Source organism: Lagopus muta, chromosome 19 (genome assembly GCF_023343835.1).
Source record: "Lagopus muta isolate bLagMut1 chromosome 19, bLagMut1 primary, whole genome shotgun sequence".
NCBI lineage: Eukaryota > Metazoa > Chordata > Aves > Galliformes > Phasianidae > Lagopus > Lagopus muta.
The window spans coordinates 4986205-5004689 of NC_064451.1; the positions used below are offsets into that span (position 1 = coordinate 4986205).

General features: G+C 59.5%; 1 protein-coding gene across 4 annotated transcripts in view; it reads left to right on the plus strand.

Moving 5' to 3' along the window:
- Positions 1 to 18485, plus strand: part of SH2D3C (SH2 domain containing 3C) — a 19751-nt gene continuing 1266 nt past the window's right edge. The window contains exons 1-11 of one of the 4 annotated variants that reach the window (XM_048966015.1): positions 139 to 258; positions 1108 to 1312; positions 2092 to 2725; positions 6307 to 6346; positions 13537 to 13665; positions 13834 to 14282; positions 15885 to 16009; positions 16202 to 16779; positions 16985 to 17100; positions 17261 to 17432; positions 18045 to 18156. In XM_048966015.1, the coding sequence (XP_048821972.1) occupies positions 2262 to 2725; positions 6307 to 6346; positions 13537 to 13665; positions 13834 to 14282; positions 15885 to 16009; positions 16202 to 16779; positions 16985 to 17100; positions 17261 to 17432; positions 18045 to 18156 (2185 nt within the window). In that variant the 5' untranslated portion in view covers positions 139 to 258; positions 1108 to 1312; positions 2092 to 2261. Of the gene's footprint in view, positions 259 to 1107; positions 1313 to 2091; positions 2726 to 2777; positions 3704 to 6306; positions 6347 to 8194; positions 8478 to 13536; positions 13666 to 13833; positions 14283 to 15884; positions 16010 to 16201; positions 16780 to 16984; positions 17101 to 17260; positions 17433 to 18044; positions 18157 to 18485 lie in introns of those variants that run through there. The other 3 variants (XM_048966014.1, XM_048966016.1, XM_048966017.1) reach the window with 3 other exon arrangements.

An 18485-nucleotide genomic window follows, 5' to 3' on the forward strand; every position in this document is an offset into this window, starting at 1 on the left:
AGCAGCCAGGAGGGAACTGCAGGGACAACAGGGGACAGGAGCACAGGGGACAACGGCTGCCACGCGAGCAGATGGCAGCAGCGAGGAGGAAGCGCTGAGTGATTGAGAGAGCAAAGCGAGAGGCGGAGGGGGGACAGGAAGGGAGGAGCAGGCAGGGACAGGCTTCAAGTTTATAAACTTGTCCCTCCCGGTCCCTGCAGCCTCCACCAAGCACGGCCATGGCTGAGGGCCAGAAACGAGGGGGCTTCAAGAAATTCAGTAAGTCATATCGGGATGGAGAGGGTGGGTGCTGGGTGCTCACCTGGGCTGCCTGGGTGGGAAGGGGATGTGTGAGTGTGAGCATGGTTACCTCTCATAAGCAAGAAGTCTTCAGTTTGTTAGGAAACTTGCTGAAGGCTCTGGGGGCTTCCATTCCCACAGCTGCAGCAAGCTCTGGTGCTGATGGCTCTGATGCTGGGATTGAGTTGGGAGCAGTCTGCTTGCACCGGGTGCCAGCATGTAAGAGAGGTGAACCACTGCTGTCATCCCCCAAATCACAGCTCTCAGAGAGCATTTACTCCACTGCATGGCTGGGGCTGCAAGCTGGAGCTGGGGTTGTCCAGGAACCCTCTGTGTGTCCTTCCTGCAGCACAGGGATGGAGTGGATGGTGGGGGGTAAATCCACAGTGATGGAGCCGCACTCGGGACCAAAGCAATGGGAGCTGAGCACAGAGGAAGTGCTGATGCCCACCAGGAGGGAGCTGCGCTCTTTCTCACAGACCTTGGGTTTTCCCCAAAGCCCTCGGAGGCGGCTCCAGCGTGCTGCACGCCGCCAGCCCTGCACTGAGCAGGACCCTGCCTTCACTGCTGCTCCCCGCATTCCTCTGCCTCCATGTGCTGATGCCGGCGCCGGCAGGAGGCCGACCCCTGTGCTCCCCCGGGAGCTGTGTGAGGAACTGAGCAAAACCCATCTCCCACGGCCCCGGCCAAGCTGGGATTTTCCATTGTGGTGGAATGCGGGGAAAATGGGGAAGGCCCCCAGCTTTCCCACCCTGCAGCAGTCCCAGATGCAGAGGATGCTCGGACACTGAGGGGATGTTTAACCTAAAGCAGTTTTCTCATTAACAGAGTCCAGGTCATGAGGTTTTGGCTATGCAGGAGTGCTTCTGGATTTCAGCAGCCCCTTTGCCCCGTTTGGCAGCAGGGGCACCCTGCAGACTGTGTAGGACGTGGGACCCTACCACCTAAGCTCCTAGCATGGTACTACTGCAGCACGCAGCTTCCTGCCCCTGCAAACCTGGAGGGGAAGAGGCTTTGCACAGAGCCCTGCTGTGTAAGCATTGCAAAACCCCCGAGGCACCCAGAGCACCAGGCCTCCAGCTGTGCAGTGCTGCTGTGCAGAGCAGTGGCTGCAGCCCAGTTTGCCCCATGTGCTGTCACTGGGGATGCACCACAGCAGCACACAGCACCGAGGTGTGAAATGCAGAGCTTCCCGTCAGGGTTATAAATACTCCTGCAGTGAACGCTGCGAGCTCAGCACTTGCAGGTGGCTACAGGGAGCTGCAAGGAGGTTGTGAGGGGCTGAGCCGAGGAAGTGGGGAGGCAGGAGGCTGCCCACAGCCGGCACTGCTGCACGAACACCATGGGGCCCAGCTGATGGCCAGTTCCTGCTCTGTGCCTGACAACATGAACACAAGGTACAACCACAGAACCCCACCCCAGCGCCATGGGGAAATGCAGCGTGTCCCAATTCTCACCCTGGAAGGGGCCCTGCCTGGATCATCTCCAGGGGAGCGTGGGGCAAGAGCAGGATGAAGAGATTCGGAGACATTTCTGGCCTTCTCCATTCCCTGCTCACTGAGGCCGAGCATTTTCTCCTCCATCACTACAGCAACAGTAGGGAAACACAACCACTATCTTACTCAGGGCAACACAGGATGTTTGTCCTGGATCTGGCACAGACACTCTGAGCAGCACTGCCCCAGCCCATGGGGACATCACACTGGGTGGGACCAGCAACGCATGGTGCAGCTGGGCTGGCACCAGGTTGTACAGTGGTGTGGTGCCTGTGCCCAGCTCTGATCCCCTTCCTCTCTCCTTTCTCCTTGTCAGAGTTTTTCAAGTTCAAAGGCTTTGAAAGCCTGAGCAACATTCCCCGTTCCTTCACTCTACGGCGCGTGTCAGTGGTCCCCAGCTCTCCTGAGAGCCTGGGCATAGGTCTGCCTCCTCCCCAGGGCTTCCTGGAAGAGTCCTTCAGCAGCACCCAGGATGATCTCAACACCATGCCCAAGAGCCCCGGTGCCTATGCGCGCTCATCAGACATGTACAGCCACATGGGCACCATGCCCAGACTCAGCTTGGGCAAGGCAGGGAAGAGCCTGGGCAAAGCCAGGGGTACCCAGAGCTGCCGAGAGAAAGGGAGCTCCAGGGACAAGATACCCAGCACAGCTCCACTGCCTGTCCCCAAGACTCCGAAAATGCCTGGCACACTAAAGCTTGGAAAAGATCCGTCCTCAGTCTCTGGAAAAGCAGAGCAGGAGAAGGAGGAAGCTCTGCCCTCAGGCTCCCCAGGGGCAGAAAAAGCCAGCATGGACCAAGAAACCCCAGGCAACAGCCCCTGCCCTGGGATGGAGGCACCGAGCCCCAGCCTGGCCCCCAGCCCCAATGCAGCACCCGAAGCAGAGACCATGGATGGGGATTTCCAGGAAAAGGGGCAAGAACACCTCAGCCACAGCTCCCTGGACAGGTATGGCTCTATTGGCTTTGCTCTGCCCACTTCATACTGCCTGGGTAGGACAAGGGGCTGGGACACAGCAGGATCCCCACGGGATGCACCTGGCCACCAGGACATCATGACCCCAGCACACTGTGGCCCCTCTCTATGAGAGCAGGGTTTCCTGTGGGATTTCTGCTCCCTCCCATTTCCGGATGGGGTGGAAACACCGCTTGGCCCCGCTCGGCGCGGGTGTCCCTTTGTCCTGCCAGCAGCTCTGTCCCAGCACTAGGGCTCACTGCAGAGATCTGCAACCTGCACTGACCCGTCCCCGTCATCCTTCACTTCCCACTTCCATTCCTTCCTCTTCTCTGTCAAGGCACAGAGGCAATCTCCAAACCCAGTCACCCTGGCTCCATTCCCCCTGCCTGCCACTGAAACCCTTCCCCAGATTTTGGGGACCTCAGCCCTCACAGACTCTCAAGAGGGTTGGCTTGTTTAGAGGCTTTGGACTTCAAAACCAACAATATGAATTTTAGCCCCATCCATCAGCTGGGCACAGGGATCAAAGTCATCCCAGCCCAAACATGCATGGAACTGAGGGGCACCGGTGAGAAATGCCGGATTGCCCCCAGTAACAAAGTCCCATCACACCAGCCCTGTTCTTATCCCCATAATCCCCATTTCGGCCCCAAATTCCCTCTAACTCCGCACCAATGAGGCACACACTGACATGTGGGGGGTTTTTGCACGGCGCCGGGATCGGGGCAAGGAAAAGGAATTCGTGCCGGCGGTGGGAACCGGCCTCACATTCCTGCCGGCCGCGAAGGGAGGGCCGGAGGAGGGCTGGGACGGGAAGGAGGAGGGTCCGCCACCGCCCGCGCCCCACGTCCCGGCTCAGAGCCAGGCACGGGAGCGCCCGCAGAGCTTCTCTCCCCATCCCGGAGCTGAGACGCTGGCTGAGCCGATGACAGCGGTGGGCAGGAGGTTTCCCACCCTGGGACAGGGCAGGTAAGGGTCTGACACCCCGGCACGGCGCAGAGGATGGGGAGGGAGAGGAAGGGATGGGAAGAGACTTTGCTTGGGGTGCACAAAGCCTCGATGCAAATGCTGGAGGAGCCACCGAGGGCCCGGCATTTGCTGATGGAAAGAGCGAGAGCATCGCCTGCGGCTGCCAAAACCACAGTTGGCTGTGACCCAGTGCTGGGACAGAGCAGCTTGGGGCTGTGGGTGTCCCTGGGGTTCAGAGTCTGGGGGCTTGGGACTCTGGAGCACCCATGGAGGGTACTTCCTTCCCAAAAATGAATTAGCTCCTTGGCTGGCATGAGTGGGAACCAAGCAGCATGGGAACATCTGTCAGCCACCTAGGTGCCTTAGCTCTGGGGACTGCCAGCGTGTGGACTTGGCTCTCCAAAAACTGAGCACCAAATGCCTTTTATATTATCCAGGGCTGCTCTCTTGATGAGCTCGGGCATGTAATTTGCTGGGGAAACTGAGGCACGAGAGTGACTGGAGCAGGGCTTGGCACTGGGTGTCTTTGTGCTCTGCTCCAGGCTCAGGGAGCGGTCGTGCGCTGGAGCCATCCCCATGGCCAGGCTGTGTCGTAGGGTGGGTGGGCGGAAGCAGGGCTGGGACAGTGCTGTTCCCCAGCCCTTCCTCCTGTGCCGGCACTTCCTTGGGGACAGGGACAGTCCCTCCCTGCCAGGACTTTGTAGGGGGGGCCAGGGATGGCTGCCCAGAACATGCAGTACTGATATGGGTACTGCATGTACAGAGGGACCATGGAGGGGACAAACGTGGCCCTTGGGCACATTGTCCATCCCTGGAGCATCTCCAAGTCTCCTGGTCGAGTTTCAGGCTCCTGAGGCAAGGTGGGCTGAGGTTGCCCACGCATACGAGTGCTTTTGCAGGGATACTCCTGCAGAATCAGGCCCCTTTGGAATTGCACTTGGCTGAGACAGAGCAGTGACCAGCCCTGGGGATGCTCAGAGCCGGGCGGTGGCTGGGCAGGAGTAGCAGTGACGCCAGCAGGGACGCAGCAGGGACACAGTGACCAACAGGAGGTGACCCACAGGCAGGTCACTGGGCAGATGTGACTCAGCTTCCCTCCAGGCACAGGAAATCCCACTTCCCGCAGGGCACGGGTAGGGCACTGCTGTTACTGGCAAACCCTGCACAGCACCACCAGCCCGGAGCTCAAAGGAGGCAGCTCTGCCCTGTGGATGCAGAGGGGAAACTGAGGCACAGTAGCTCCCTTGGGGCACAGTCCTGCTGTTCAAAGACAAGCAGAGCCTAGGCTCTAATACAGGGCTGGAACCTCACCGTGATGTTCTCCAGCCCAGAGCCGGCACATTTGCAGGTCATCACAATGCTGTTCTGGATCCCAAAGCAGCAGAAACCCCAAGCAGGAGCTCTGAGTCTTAGCAGCTCGGCCACCGCACCGCACTCTGAAGGCAGCCCTGGAATTTCTCCCAGGCTCTCACTACCCCAAAAAATGCCGTTTCCTCCAGGAATGCACAGACCAGGGGGGGCTGCAGCCCCCGCTCTCCCCAGCCGCAGCTGCTGTCGTTCCCCAGCAGCAGCCCCCCCTCCTCACGGCATCTCCCAGCTGCTCTCATGCTCCTGATTTCCTGCCCGGAGGCCCCCGTCCTCCCGCCGGTTTTTCTCACGGCTCTCACAGCACCAGGCTCTCTCTGCGGCCGTGTGAAAGGCAAACAGGCTGCAGAGGCAGCGCCGGGGTGGGCAGGCAGCCTGCAGCTGCCCAAGGCAGCTGTGCCCCCCTCCAAATGCTCTTCTCACTTTTTCACCCCCAGTTTCCAGCTCCGTTTTTCCTCTCTCATGCCGCTGCAGCAGGGTGGGCACAGGGAAGAGAAGAATGCAGGGTGGGGGCACCCACAGCTCTCATGGGGCTCATGTTGTCCCAGTGCAGTGCCACCAGCGAGTCAACACATGGTGGCCGCCACCTCGGGCATCCCCAGGGCCTCCCTTCCCAGCTCCGTTGTTATAACCTCTCCACCCTCAGATTTCCTCCTGTTTCCATTGGGCTCATCCACAGACACACACAGGTGCAACAAAAGGCAGTCACAGCACTGCTAAATCCTCAGGAAAGAGAAGAGCCCTCAGTTTCCCCCGTGAAATAATGGCACAGGAGCGGCCAGAGCAGCTGTGTGTCAGGCACTGGGTTCATTGTCATTGGGTTTGTTGTCAGTAGGGTTAAGAGTGAACGTGCCAGCAAGGAGAGTGGGAGTTTCAGTCTGAGCCACAGCATCACCCATCCTTCAGTGACCATTTGATCTCTGTGGAGTTGCACGAAGCTGTAGAGCAGCAATCAGCAATGCCTGCCCAGGTGATGCATCCCAGCAGCACTCAGTGGTTCTGCCCCTGTACAGCCCCCAGCACCCTGACCTCTGCCCGGCCCCGCTCATCCGGCCCCAAGCTGATTTGGGGAGTGACCCCATAAAAAGGCCCATTCTTTGCTGATCGCATTATGGAGGCTAAGCTGTGTCCCGAGTGGGCACGAGGCAGGCAGCGAGGGCATGGGGCCTTGTGTGCCACCACCTCCTTAGCACAACTTGCTGCCCTTTGCTCATGTGTTTTTCTTTTCCCCCCTCTAGCCACCATGATGGCCTGGAGTCCGGCAGCGAATACGTGAAGGTAAGACCATCATCTTCTCTCTTTGTCCTCAGAAGACATTTCCTGCCAGAAATCATGCAAACCATGCATGGTGCCCCCAGCACTGCTCCCTGCATTGTGTGCTCCCCATCACTCGCCACTGCCGCTGCCTCCTCCCTCCACCCCCATGTAGGAAAGGAAGGGTTTGAGCCACTTTCGTGGGGCTGTCACATGAAAGTCGGTGTAAATCTCTCCAAATCTCTTGCTTATCCTCCAGCAAACTATTAACATTCCTGAGGACTCTTCATGTCTGGCCAGAAATTCATTAGCGAGGCGCCTGGCTCCAGAGGAGAGCCGGCCCTTCTGCAGGAGGCTGCTGGCACCGTGGGGTGGGGAAAACTGGGCAGGAGCAGGGTGATGACCACCAGGACACCGTGTTTTGGGGATGGAGGGCTGGAGAGCTGCCTGTTTCAGCATGCTGCCACATGATGGCCTTCTGGGGGTCTGTTTGAGAAGGGCTGGGGCATCTTACTCCATAGGGAAAGGTCCCTGTGCCAGTGTGTGCACCCAGAGGTGGGCGCGTTGCATGGCTGGTGAGTTAATGGGCTGGTGTGGAGCAGTGGGCACTGCCTATAGGATCGAATCATCTTTTGTTGTCTAAGAGCACGTGCCAGAAGTCATCCATTTGGCTTTATTTCTCACCCACCCCGGCGGTGTCCAATGCAGCCCACGGGCAGCGTGTGTGATTTATACACCACTTCCCTTTGGCTATGGAAGCAGCCCAAAGGCTGCAGCGACAGCAGCTATTTTAGTCCAATAAGTAATAATGTGGAGTGCGTGAGACCGAGTCATCCGAGGCGCTCGGGCTGATTGCAGCCCTGCCCGGTTGGGGTGCTCAGCACCCAGCAGCGCTCAGCCTCGTGCAGGTGAAGGCAGGGAGCTGCAGTACCGCATCGCGCTGTCAGGCTGACGCACGTCCCAGCCAGCCATCGGCTGCAGCCTCCTCTGCTCCTGCGAAGGGGCAGCACGGGCACGGCTCCAGCTTGCTCCATCGGATCCGCCGCGGGAGGGAAGCAGCCGAGCCCTTTGCGGAGGAGCAGCCGTTGCCGGCGTGTGATTCACCGTCGGATCCTCGCAGTGCGGCGTCTCCCATCTGTTCCATCCCCCGGCGCCCGCACTGCTGCTGGGGCTGCGGGCACTCGCGGGCCCCCTGTAATAGAAGGGGCAGAGCTCGGGCCCAGCGAGCGCGTTGAAGCTCTTTGTTCTGTGCTCTGGAGACCCGTATCTCGTCAGCCCTGCCTGCCTCCTCCTTGCCTGGGGATGCGTGGGGCTCGGCTGGATTAATTAGCATCGAGGCCACGCGGGTGGCAGCAAGGACGCCTCTGCTGCTGTCCCCAGGCCCCCAGCGGAGGGGACGTGGAGCCCGACCCCGTGTCCAGCTCACGGAGCAGCGGTGGGGGCTGCGGGGCTCAGAGCCATCCGCGCCGCCTCGTGCAGCCCGTGAAACCACGGCCTTAATTAAACCAAAGCAGAGCCTTAATTAAACGCAAGTCGGAGACAGCCGACATGGGAAGCAGACGGCCGGTGTCAGCACTGGGATGAGGAGCGTGAGGAGGGATGGGGTGAGGGACCGAGCGTCCCTTCGCTGCGTGTCACTGGGAAGGGCAGGGCACAGACGAGGGGTGACGGTCCCCTGGAGGGGCTGCCGCTCCTCCCAGCGGGGACGGATCTCCTCGGGCACTCCGGCTCCTTCCGGACGCAGCTGAGCGGGCCGCCCGAGTCTCCCGGGGACACGCTGCCCCCGACGGGCCGGTTCCCCCGGGGGCGACGAGGTCGGACCCCTGGGTGCCGCCGTGCCGCTCCCCCACGGACGCCGCTTCTCGGCCGCTGAGCGCCGCTGTGGCGGCCGCGGGTCCCGGCGGGGCGGTACGGGGCGGAGCCGCATCCTCGGTGCCTCCCATCTCCGCCGACAAGGGATGAGGTAATCGGGAAAGCGGCTGAAATTGAAGCCCGGCGGCGGCGGCGGCAGCGGCGGTGCAGCCCGGGCCGGGCCGGGTTAGCCCGGGCCGGGCACGCCGCTCCGCTCCTCGCCATGACGGAGCGCTGCAGCCTATGGAGCGCGCTGTCGGCCGCCGCCTGCTGCTTCTACCGCGGCTCCTTCATGCAGGTGCAGGTGAGCGGAGCGGCGCGGATGCCGGCAGCCCGGGGGTGCCCGCACGCGGGGCGGGGTGGGGGTCGCGTGGGGCGAAGAGCCCCGGGAGCAGCGCTGACCTTGGGGCCGCTCTCTGTAGGGCGCTGCGTGGCTCGCGGGCGCTTCAAGCCCTCGTGTCCTCGGTGCTTCCCCGCTCAGGTGCTTCGGCTCCGCTATGCGATGGGATACTGAAGCCGAAGCCGGAGCGTCGGACCGGCACTTCTGACGGAGCGGCGGGCGCAGAGCATCGCTCGCCCGCAGCAAGGCCGGTCAGGGGGAGTGCTCGGCTTTAAAGGTGCTTCGGGAGCACCAGCAGGCTCGGCCCCGACGGGCACACAGCTCTCTGGCCTGGGTCTGTCTGTACTGCGGTGTTACAGAGAGCCGGCATCCATCTGTCGCCTGTCCTGTGGCACTTCCACCTCTAGACATCCTATTTTTGGATTCTTGGCGTTTTGCACAAGCTGAGAAAGGGACAGAACGCCAGGAAGCTGTTCCCTCATTTACCCAGTGAGCAAAGGTGCTTAGCAATGTAAGAGCCATGCAGACTCTGACACGAGCTGCTGGCGTGCTGCAAGTTAAAAAGGGTGAGAAGCGCCTGGAGCTGGCAGCCAGCAGAGCTGGCAGTCTGATTCAGTACTGCTCCAGGAGGTGGGTGCTGAGCTGTAGAGATTATGCTGGGTAACTCAGAACCCAGAGGAAGCATTTCAAGTCTTGTCATGATTGCTGCTGGTCTCGGTGCAGAGCCAGGGATTGTGATCGCTGAGTGGGGGCAAATGGAGAGAAGCAGAGGAGCTTCCTCTGGTTGTCAGAGGGCCACCGTGCAACAGCAGGGGATGAGCCCTACCACAGCATCGTGGCGAGCTGCTGCCAGAACAAGGGAGGGACAGGTGGGTGCCTGGCCTTCATGCAGGGATGCAGGAGGGGATGGAGGGCACTCCATCCCGGCCACAGAAACAGTTAAAAGTGAAGCCCTAAGTGCTCACCTGGCTCTGCCAGATCGTTCACCATCTATTTGTGTCCAAGTGTGCCCAGCAAACACACACTGAAGTCCCCATGAATGACTGGAGCGCTTCCAGCTGACAGCCGCATCCCTGCTCGCCGCCAATGGCAGTGCACCCAGCCTGGGAAGCACTGACATCATTTCTGGCCAATAGCAGCTCTGAAAAGGGATGCAGCAGCAGCAGCCGCCGCCGTCTCAGAGTGAGATAAGTAATATAGAGATGGATGGAGATGTGTGTACACACACACCCCATACCGCACTGGAGATGTGCTCCTCTGCACCACCCCATAGCATGAGCTGGGCATCCGTCCCACCCTGCAGCATCCTGATGTTCCCAGCTGCACCCCACCCCTGCCAGCCAGACATCATTGCTCCAGAGCTGCCACAAAGGAGACCCTTTGGGTGGCCAGGATCACTCCTAAGAAAGGCTTCGAGCACCAGGACAGCTTCTGAGTCTTCGTGCTTTCAGTGAGGAGCAGTGGAGATGTGGCATAGCCAAGAGCTGCCTCCAGTGACCCATGAGGTGGGCACGTGCCTTCTCAGAGTCTATTTAAACACCCAGAGTCATTGCAAGACAGTACAGAGGGAAAAAACTATTTCTCTTCCATAGGGACATCAAAATCAGTAAGATGAACTACATGCAGGTGAGAAGCAACCCCACGACAACCTGATTTTTCCCTCGCTCAGGGTTGGCCATTCTCAGGCACACAGGGAGGTCAGGCAGCACTGGGCAGACTGGTGAACACAGCAGACCTGCACCAGGCAAGCAGGGCAGTGCTCAGCTTTGCTAGCATGCTGGCTGCCTCGACAAGGATGTTTGTTTTAAAATCCTTTGCTGTGAAGTAGCCCATCATCCAATGCAGAGTTAAGCAGAGAAGAAAGGCTCTTTGGTGACTCTGAGGCTTTGCCCATACACCTGCTCCAAGTGGCTTCTTAGTCCATTCCCTCCTAGTTCTGCTTCCCAGGCCCCACGTCTGCTCCAACAGCAGGAGTTGGGGGTTGGAAGAGCAACAGTAAGGGCTGGGATTTCCCCAGTGAGGGTCCCATTTCAGGGCAGGCAGCAGGAGAGTGAGAGCAGCTGCACGTTGTGCCCTGAGGATAGCCAGGAGATGTTATCACAGGGTGGGTGGGTGCTCGTACACCTTGCTCTCCACGCTGACTTCATCTTCAGCTGCTTCAGGTCTGGGAGGGGGGAGCTGGGAAGCAGGCTGCAAATTACTCCTGTTTCATAAGAGCACCTTTGCAAGGAGAGAAAGCCAAGTGCCAGGTTTTGGAGCTCTCCTCACACCGGGCAGAGCCACTGTTTTACACAGACCACAGCTGTCAGCATCCTCCACCCCTCAGCTCTTGCCCTTTGGCTGCCAATTCTAGTCCATAGCTGCGACCAGAGGTGCTTCCTCTGCCAAGAAAGCAGCAGGTAGAGGGAAAGAGGAGAGCAGGGATGGAGTGCCCAGGGAATCCCCTCCTGGTGAGCCTTGCTGTACCCGCAGCTCATGAAACAGCCTGCCTGCTGCTGAATGTGATGGAAGAGCTTTCCTTTCACCAGCCAAACCACCTTGGCTGCTGGTTAGGATTCCTCAGGCAGAGTTTGGCACCATCTCTGGCAGCTCCTGAGCTGGTTTGGCTGGTTTGGGGAACCGCTCTCACCCCTGTCCCATCCCACTCAGCAGGAGGAAGCGCTGGGGCTCTGAGCAGGCGACCAGCATCACGCACTTGAGCTGAGCGCTGGTGGAAGTTGAGGATTTTCTCCACAGCCAACTCTCTAGCATGCAAGACCTCACATCGGGCTGTACATCTTTTGATGTCCTCTTGGCACAGCAGAGAGCACCGAGCGGTGCCCTTTTCAGCTCAGTGCTTGCACATCCGCTTACACGCTGCTGACAGTGCCGGGCTGGCCGCCTCGCCATGCCAGCTGGCAGCCACACACAGCCTCCTCTGAGACATGGCACCGAGCAGAGCAGCACGAAGCCGACGTAAAGCATGAGGACAGCCCCCAGAGTGCCATCATACCAAAGAAGAGGGCTCCCCGTGCATCAGGGTCCTGGTTGGAGTGGCTGCAGTCACCGAATGATGGCTTTCTGGTGGCTGTAAATGTTGGATGGGACCTCATTTCCCAGCCAAGCAGCTGAAGGGACAGTGCCCATCACGTGGCTTAGGGTCCCTTTGCTCACAGCTGTCCTTGCTGCCCTGACTGCAGGGCACAGAGCCCTGTATGCCTCTCCCCAGCTCAGCACCTGGCGCGGCTGCCAGTCGGCTGCTGCCCAAATCCCAGCTTGGAGACGCCAGGCGCAGCTCAGCTGGGTTTGTGTTTGTTATCCTGTGCGTTTGATGGGGAGGATTTGGGAGAAAACCCAGCTGTACAGCATGGAGCAGGGTGGGTGCTAATCCCTTCTTTGGGGGCATCAGCTCCAAAGCTCTCCCAGCAACAATCTGGCTCAGCAGGGACCCTCAGATCCCATGCAGGCAGCAGCCTGGTGCTTGGGGCCAGCAGCACTGCGGGGCGCTGCTGCAGCACGGGGCACCCATGGCTGCTCACACCAAGCAAAGTGTTGTCATGGAAACGGCATCTGCTTCAGCCTCAGCCCCCCAGGATGCAGCCAGACTCAGCAGCATCCGCCAGTGACCATTTATTTTTCATAGGGTTCAGCTGTGCCACATGGCTTTGTCTCCTCGAGGGCCCCGGGGCAGCAGAGGTGCTCAGGAGTATGCGACCCACGTGTCTCATGTTCACCTCCCCGCTGCTCTAGCAAGCAGAACCCTCCTCTGGGGAGGAACTGAAGCCAGAGGAGCACTCCCGAGTTTGTTCACTTTCACTTCCACTGCCCTAATATTTATTTTTTTTAAAAACTCATTAGCAGTTTGGAAGGGAGGAACAGAGGCAGGTCCAGGCTGGTGAGGGCAAGCCCTGGAGAGCTTGGGCCATCGCGCTGTTCTTCCCCTGCCTCCTCCTCCCACCTCACCAGCCTGGAGCCTTGTCCCTGGGATGGGATTGCTGCCCAACTTGGCTGATACACACAGCTCCAGGATGGGGAGGTGGTGGGCAGGGGGACAGTGAGTCTCAGGAGTGGAGGGCACAGGCTGGGAGATCAGCTCTGTGCTACAAGAAGCAGAGAGAAACTGGCTGAGGAAACAGGATGAGGTGCTGTGCAAAGAGCCTGCTCTGAGGCTGAAGCCCCTAGTGGTCCAGGGAGCAATGCAAAGCCAGCTATGTGTGCCAGAGCAGTGCCACTAGGCACCAGCTTCAAGCTCACAGGCACCAGCGGTGCTGCTCTAACAAGCACCATGGATCCAAGGAGCTGGAGCCAGGCCACTGAGCCACCTGAGCTCACACAAGCAACACTGACATGGGTAGAAGCATGCATCAAAGGGCTCAGGGGCTGCCAGCACAACAGGACACCCCAGTAGCCCCAGCCAAACTGCTGTGCTGGTGGCATACACATCCCCCTCTCACACATGTCATGCCCTCAGGGAATGTCCCCACTGTGGTGGCAGGGAGTGTGGCTGAGGGAGGGGTGACGCCATCCTTATCTCTCTAGGGAAGGGAGGAGGGGAAATTGCATCCTCCAGGCTCAGGTGCACCAGTGCTGGTAAGAGCTCATTTCGATGCAGAAGGTTTCCTTTACATTTGTCATTACTATTCATGCTGCTGTCAGGCTAAACACAGCTGAGTTAACCCTTTGGAGGAGGAACAACGCGAGTTTCCTCCTGGAGAAGTGCTTCCCACAGTGGTTCAGCCCAGGATGTGCAGGACAGGGAGCTGGGCAGGCATTTGTCCCCACGTCTCCTCCTGGTAGGTGACATCAGGAACATTCCTCCCTGAGAGATCCGTGCAGTCCCAGCACACAGGCGCTGCCCTTGGGATTCACCAGCACCCAAGGGCCAGTCCTTTCCTTCCCAGACCCTGCAGCCAACGTATCCAGTGGATGTGGAAGGCACTGGTAGTGGGAAGGATAGGGGACAGCATCCTTCAGACCCTGCAAGGAAGTGGCTGCGCTGCTTGTGGCAGAACCCCAGCTGATGCTTTCTCTCTTCGCTCTGCAGTTCTCCAAGGAGAAATACATCCTTGACTCGTCACCGGAGAAACTTCACAAGGAGCTGGAAGAGGAGCTGAAGCTGAGCAGCACCGACCTGCGCAGCCACGCATGGTACCACGGCCGCATCCCGCGGGAGGTGAGGATGGGGAGGGCAGGGGCTGCGTGGGTTTGCCACGGGGAAACTCCTGAAACTCACAGCCAGATGAGGGGAACGCTCTAAATAACGGCCCTGGTGGAGCATCCACCTCTGTCCACCAGTGCAGCCAACAGGGCCGTGCCTGAGCCGCTGCCCCATCCCTGCCAGGTCTCAGAGAGTCTCGTGCAGAGGAACGGCGACTTCCTCATCCGCGACTCGCTCACCAGTTTGGGTGACTACGTGCTGACGTGCCGCTGGCGCAACGAGCCCCTGCACTTCAAGATCAACAAGGTGACGGTGAAGTCCAGCGACAGCCGGAGCCGCGTGCAGTACCTCTTTGAGCAGGAGAGCTTTGACAACGTGCCCGCCCTCGTCCGCTTCTACGTGGGCAATCGCAAGGCCATCTCCGAACAGAGCGGTGCCATCGTCTACTGCCCCATCAACCGCACCTTTCCCCTGCGCTACCTGGAGGCCAGCTATGGGCTCGCCAATGGCAAGCACGGGGGGTCCCACAGCCCGGCCTCCCAGAAGGGAGGGCACATCAAGAGGAGGAGCATCACCATGACAGACGGGCTGACGGCCGATAAGATCACCAGGGCCGAAGGGTGCTCCACCAGGTGGGTGCAGGGGATCGGTCCTCGAGGATGAGGCGGGAGCAGGGCTTGGGGGTGGAAGCGGCCACAGTGCAGACATGGAAACCAGCAGAGGCACAGGGAGAGGAGCCAGTACCCAGCTGGAAGTGGGGCTTTCTCCCAGGCTGGCTGCCAGCCATGCTGAACCACTGCAGTGCACAGTGAGCGCACAGCTTGCCATCACACAGGCCAGAAGGCAGAGGGTGTTTTATATCACCCAGTCCAGGATTGCCTGCGTGTCAGAGCTTGTCAGAGCTTTCCCAGGCTGATGCAGGAGTGTTAGCCAGCACCATGAGGGCATTTGGTGGCTTGCTTCTGATCAAACTTCATTTTAGAGCCTTTTCCACTGGGGTATTTGCAAGGAATTACTAAGAGGAGATGACAGAGCTGTGTGGATGGGGTCTGCACAGCCACACTGAGCCTCTAATGAGGCTGCCCAGGTCACACACACCTTGCAACAGCCAGGTTTCACAGGGGGTGAAGGAGATTTCCTTCATATGGCTTCCTCTTGGCAGCCTCAGGATGCCCAGGCCCCAGGGAAGGCAGAGCACACTTACAGCCCTGCACAGAGGCCAGGGGACCTGCATCACCACGTGTCCCCAGCGGGCACAGCCTGTCCACCTGTCTGCAAGCCAGGCTGCCTTTTCGCCAGCCCAACCTTCTCAGCCCCAGGGCAGGGTGGGAACACACCAGCAGAAAACAGGCAACCGAACTGTTACTGCAGGGAGAACAGAAACACCTGGGCTTTCAGGAGAACATACACACATCCAGAAGAGCCCAAACCCATCAGCCTTTCCTCATCGCTCACGTTTTCCCCAGATTTCTCATCATCACAGCTGTTCTCCCATCCTGCTCCCACCACAGACACGCAGTGCTCCGGGCTGCAAACACATCACAGCAGCCTATGCCAGGGAGGGCAGATTGCCTGCCCTGCTTTCTTGCAGTGCTCACATTGCTCAGCCCACCACAGCAACTTTTGCAACACCACTGACTCACGGTGTTTGTGTCAGGCTATAACCACTGCCCCAATGGCACAAGACCTCCTAGCTTGCTACAGAAGCATACATGCAGCTCACCACCACACCATCTCCCAGCTCTCACTGTGAGCCAGCTGGGCATTCATCCAGCCAGCTTCAGGCACGTTGCATTGCTCCCCAGCTTTGGGAGAGAACAACACAGCTCATCTAGCTGCCATGCAGCTCTTAGATTTAAAAACACACCCAGCATGAGATACTCCCTTGCACCCACGCACCACAGTGCTAGAAAACTTTCCCACTCCTATGCTGGACCTCACAGCATCCTGGATTCATCCCATCCCATGTTATCCCAGTACCTTGCCCTTTTCTCTTCCCAGGACCAGGCTCCTTGCAGGTAGGGCTGGCTCTGCATTCTGTAGGTGCTGGCCCTTCTGCTCCAGCTGCAGGGTGAGATGCCCTGCTCATGGCTCCAGCTGAGCTCATTATGGGCTCAACTCGTTGCTGTGGTAATAGAAGATATTGATGCCTGTAGGGAGGAGAGTCACAACCCCTCCACCTTTGCTCTGGCACTAAGTTCAGAGTCTGATGCTTCCGTCTTCCCCTTCCCCAGCGTGTCCCTGCCACACCACAGGGACATCATCCGCAACTGTGCTGTCAGCGTGGACCAGATCCAGGACCTGCACTCCCCAATGTCACCCATCTCAGAGAACCCCACCTCACCCGCATACAGCACAGGTAGGCATCACCCCACTGGGCACAGCGGGACGCGGCTCAGGCTGAGCTCAGCGCAGACATGAGCCTGGGAAGGGGGCAGAGCTGGCTGTAAAGAAGCCCCTGGGCATGGAGCATTGCCCTTCATACTCAGCACATCCTTGGTGTGTGCATACCTCCAGGCTCTGCTGACAAGTTCTCTCCTGCTCCTTGCAGTGACACGGCTAAAGCCTCATACCTGCCAAGCAGCTGCGATCACCCCGGCCTCCCCGGTCATCAGAAGGTCCAGTGAGCCCCAGCTGTGCCCGAGTAGCAGCAACAAACCTCTGCCAGACCCTGCGCACAGCACCCACTCCACGCCATGCCACGGCTATGCCCGCGCCTCCCCCTCTCCCTCTGTGAACAGCTACAGTGACCCCGACACGGGGCACTACTGCCAGCTGCACCCCACCTCACCTGTCAGCAGAGAGCGGCCGGCTCACGACACCAAGCAGCTGCCGGCAAAGAGCTACGTGGAAAGGCTAAAGGTGGAGGAAGGGCAGAGAGGGACTGTGGAGAACGGCTCTGGGGAAGCGGAGGCAGGGCAGAGGCTGAAAGGAGAGCGGGACTTTGCGGGCTTTGTGCCCCCCACCGTGGAGACTTGCTCCTCCTTCAACCCGGCAGCATTCCAGTCCCTGCTCATCCCCCTGGAGAACAAGCCCCTGGAGATGGCTGTGCTCAAGAAGGTGAAAGAGCTGCTGGCGGATGTGGATGCGAAGACACTCGCCAAACACATCACCAAAGTGGACTGTCTGGTACGGCGGGGCCAGGAGGGAGGGACGGGCACTGCTGCCCTCCATTTGCTCCAGGTTAACTGGGAAACAGTGCCCCTGAGCCTTGGAATGCCTGAGCATCCCTGCTCTCAGCTCTGTCAGCCCGCATCAGCTGGCAGAGGCTGGGCTGGGGCAAAGGACTGCCCGAGGCCGCTCAGCTCTAATCACCTCTCACCTTTCTTGCCAGGTTGCTCGGATATTGGGTGTAACTGCAGAGATGCAGCGGCTCATGGGGGTGAGCTCCGGCATGGAGCTGCTCACCCTGCCCCATGGCCACCAGCTTCGGCTCGACCTGCTGGAACGGTATGGCACAACCCAGCTCCCCTGGGGTGCCCCAGTTTGGCACAGGGGGACATCACACCTCCTGGGGTCCTGCTGAACCCCCATGCTGGGGCAGTGGCAGGAGAACCCCCAGCTCTTTGCCCCCATGCTGAGCCCTGCTCTGCCTCTCGCCCTGAAACAGGTTCCACACCATGTCCATCATGATTGCCGTGGACATTCTGGGCTGCACGGGCAGCACAGAGGAGCGGGCAGCCCTGCTCCACAAAACCATCCAGCTGGCCGCCGAGCTGAAGAGCACCATGGGCAACATGTTCAGTTTTGCGGCTGTGATGAACGCCCTGGAAATGGCACAGGTACGGGGATGCTGCCTTCGTCCCCGTGGCCTGGGCTCAGCCCATTTCCTAAACGCCCCCTGCCCCCATGGCCCACCATTGGGGTGGGAGGAGGGGGACCATGGCCCAGCAGAGTTGTGGGGCCACATCTGCTGGGGAGTAAGCAGAGAAAAGAAAGAGCCATCCCCTCTGTGGAGCAGACAGCCAGTGCTGCCAGGATGTGATTGTTTGTCAGTGGTTGGGCTTTTTGTTTTGTGCTGGGTTCTGTTCCTGAGAGGAAATGAATCTACCCTCCAGTACAATACAAATCAGTCTCAAGGCCGTGGCAGCAGCGTCTCCGGGCCACACTGCTCCCTTTGGAAGATGAAAGATTAAAATTCAATTTTAAATCGAGCCCAGCTGGGAAGCCTTACTTCCTGCCTTCACAGAGGCAGTGGAACGGCTGCTCCCTCCCTGCATCTCATCTTCAAGGCCTCTGCGGCACGGGAGGCTGCTGTCCTGGGGCATGGCAGGAGAAAAAGCACTGAGCCCGGCCTGGTGCCGGGGCCATGCAGTCTCTGGCCATGAGTGCCTGCAGCAGAAGCTGTGGTCGTGGTGCCAGGGCTCAGAAGCAGCACTTCCCTCTGCTTGCAGATCGCACGGCTGGAGCAGACCTGGATGGTGTTGCGGCAGCGGCACACAGAGGGTGCCATCCTCTATGAGAAGAAGCTGAAGCCATTCCTGAAGAGCCTGAATGAAGGGAAAGGTGAGCAGGGCAGCTCCTGGTTCAGCCAAGCATATCCTTGCTGGGGGGGGGCACATGTTGGAGAGCTGCGTCCCTCTCCCAGCAGGGCCAGACACTTCCCGCCTGCTTCTATGCAGCCCCAGCAGCGCCTGCTTGGCCTCAGCTGCCCCTTCTTTCCCAGGGAAGCATTTCATAACTAAATAAAACCAGCAGCTGGGCACAAACATGGCTCAGACGAGCCAAATCCTTGTGCTCATGGCAATGCGTGCCAAGCCAAGGGGACAGCGGCCGGTTGTGGGCAGGGAGGATGAAAAGCTGCATCTCCCTCACACGCAGCACCCTGGGATCTG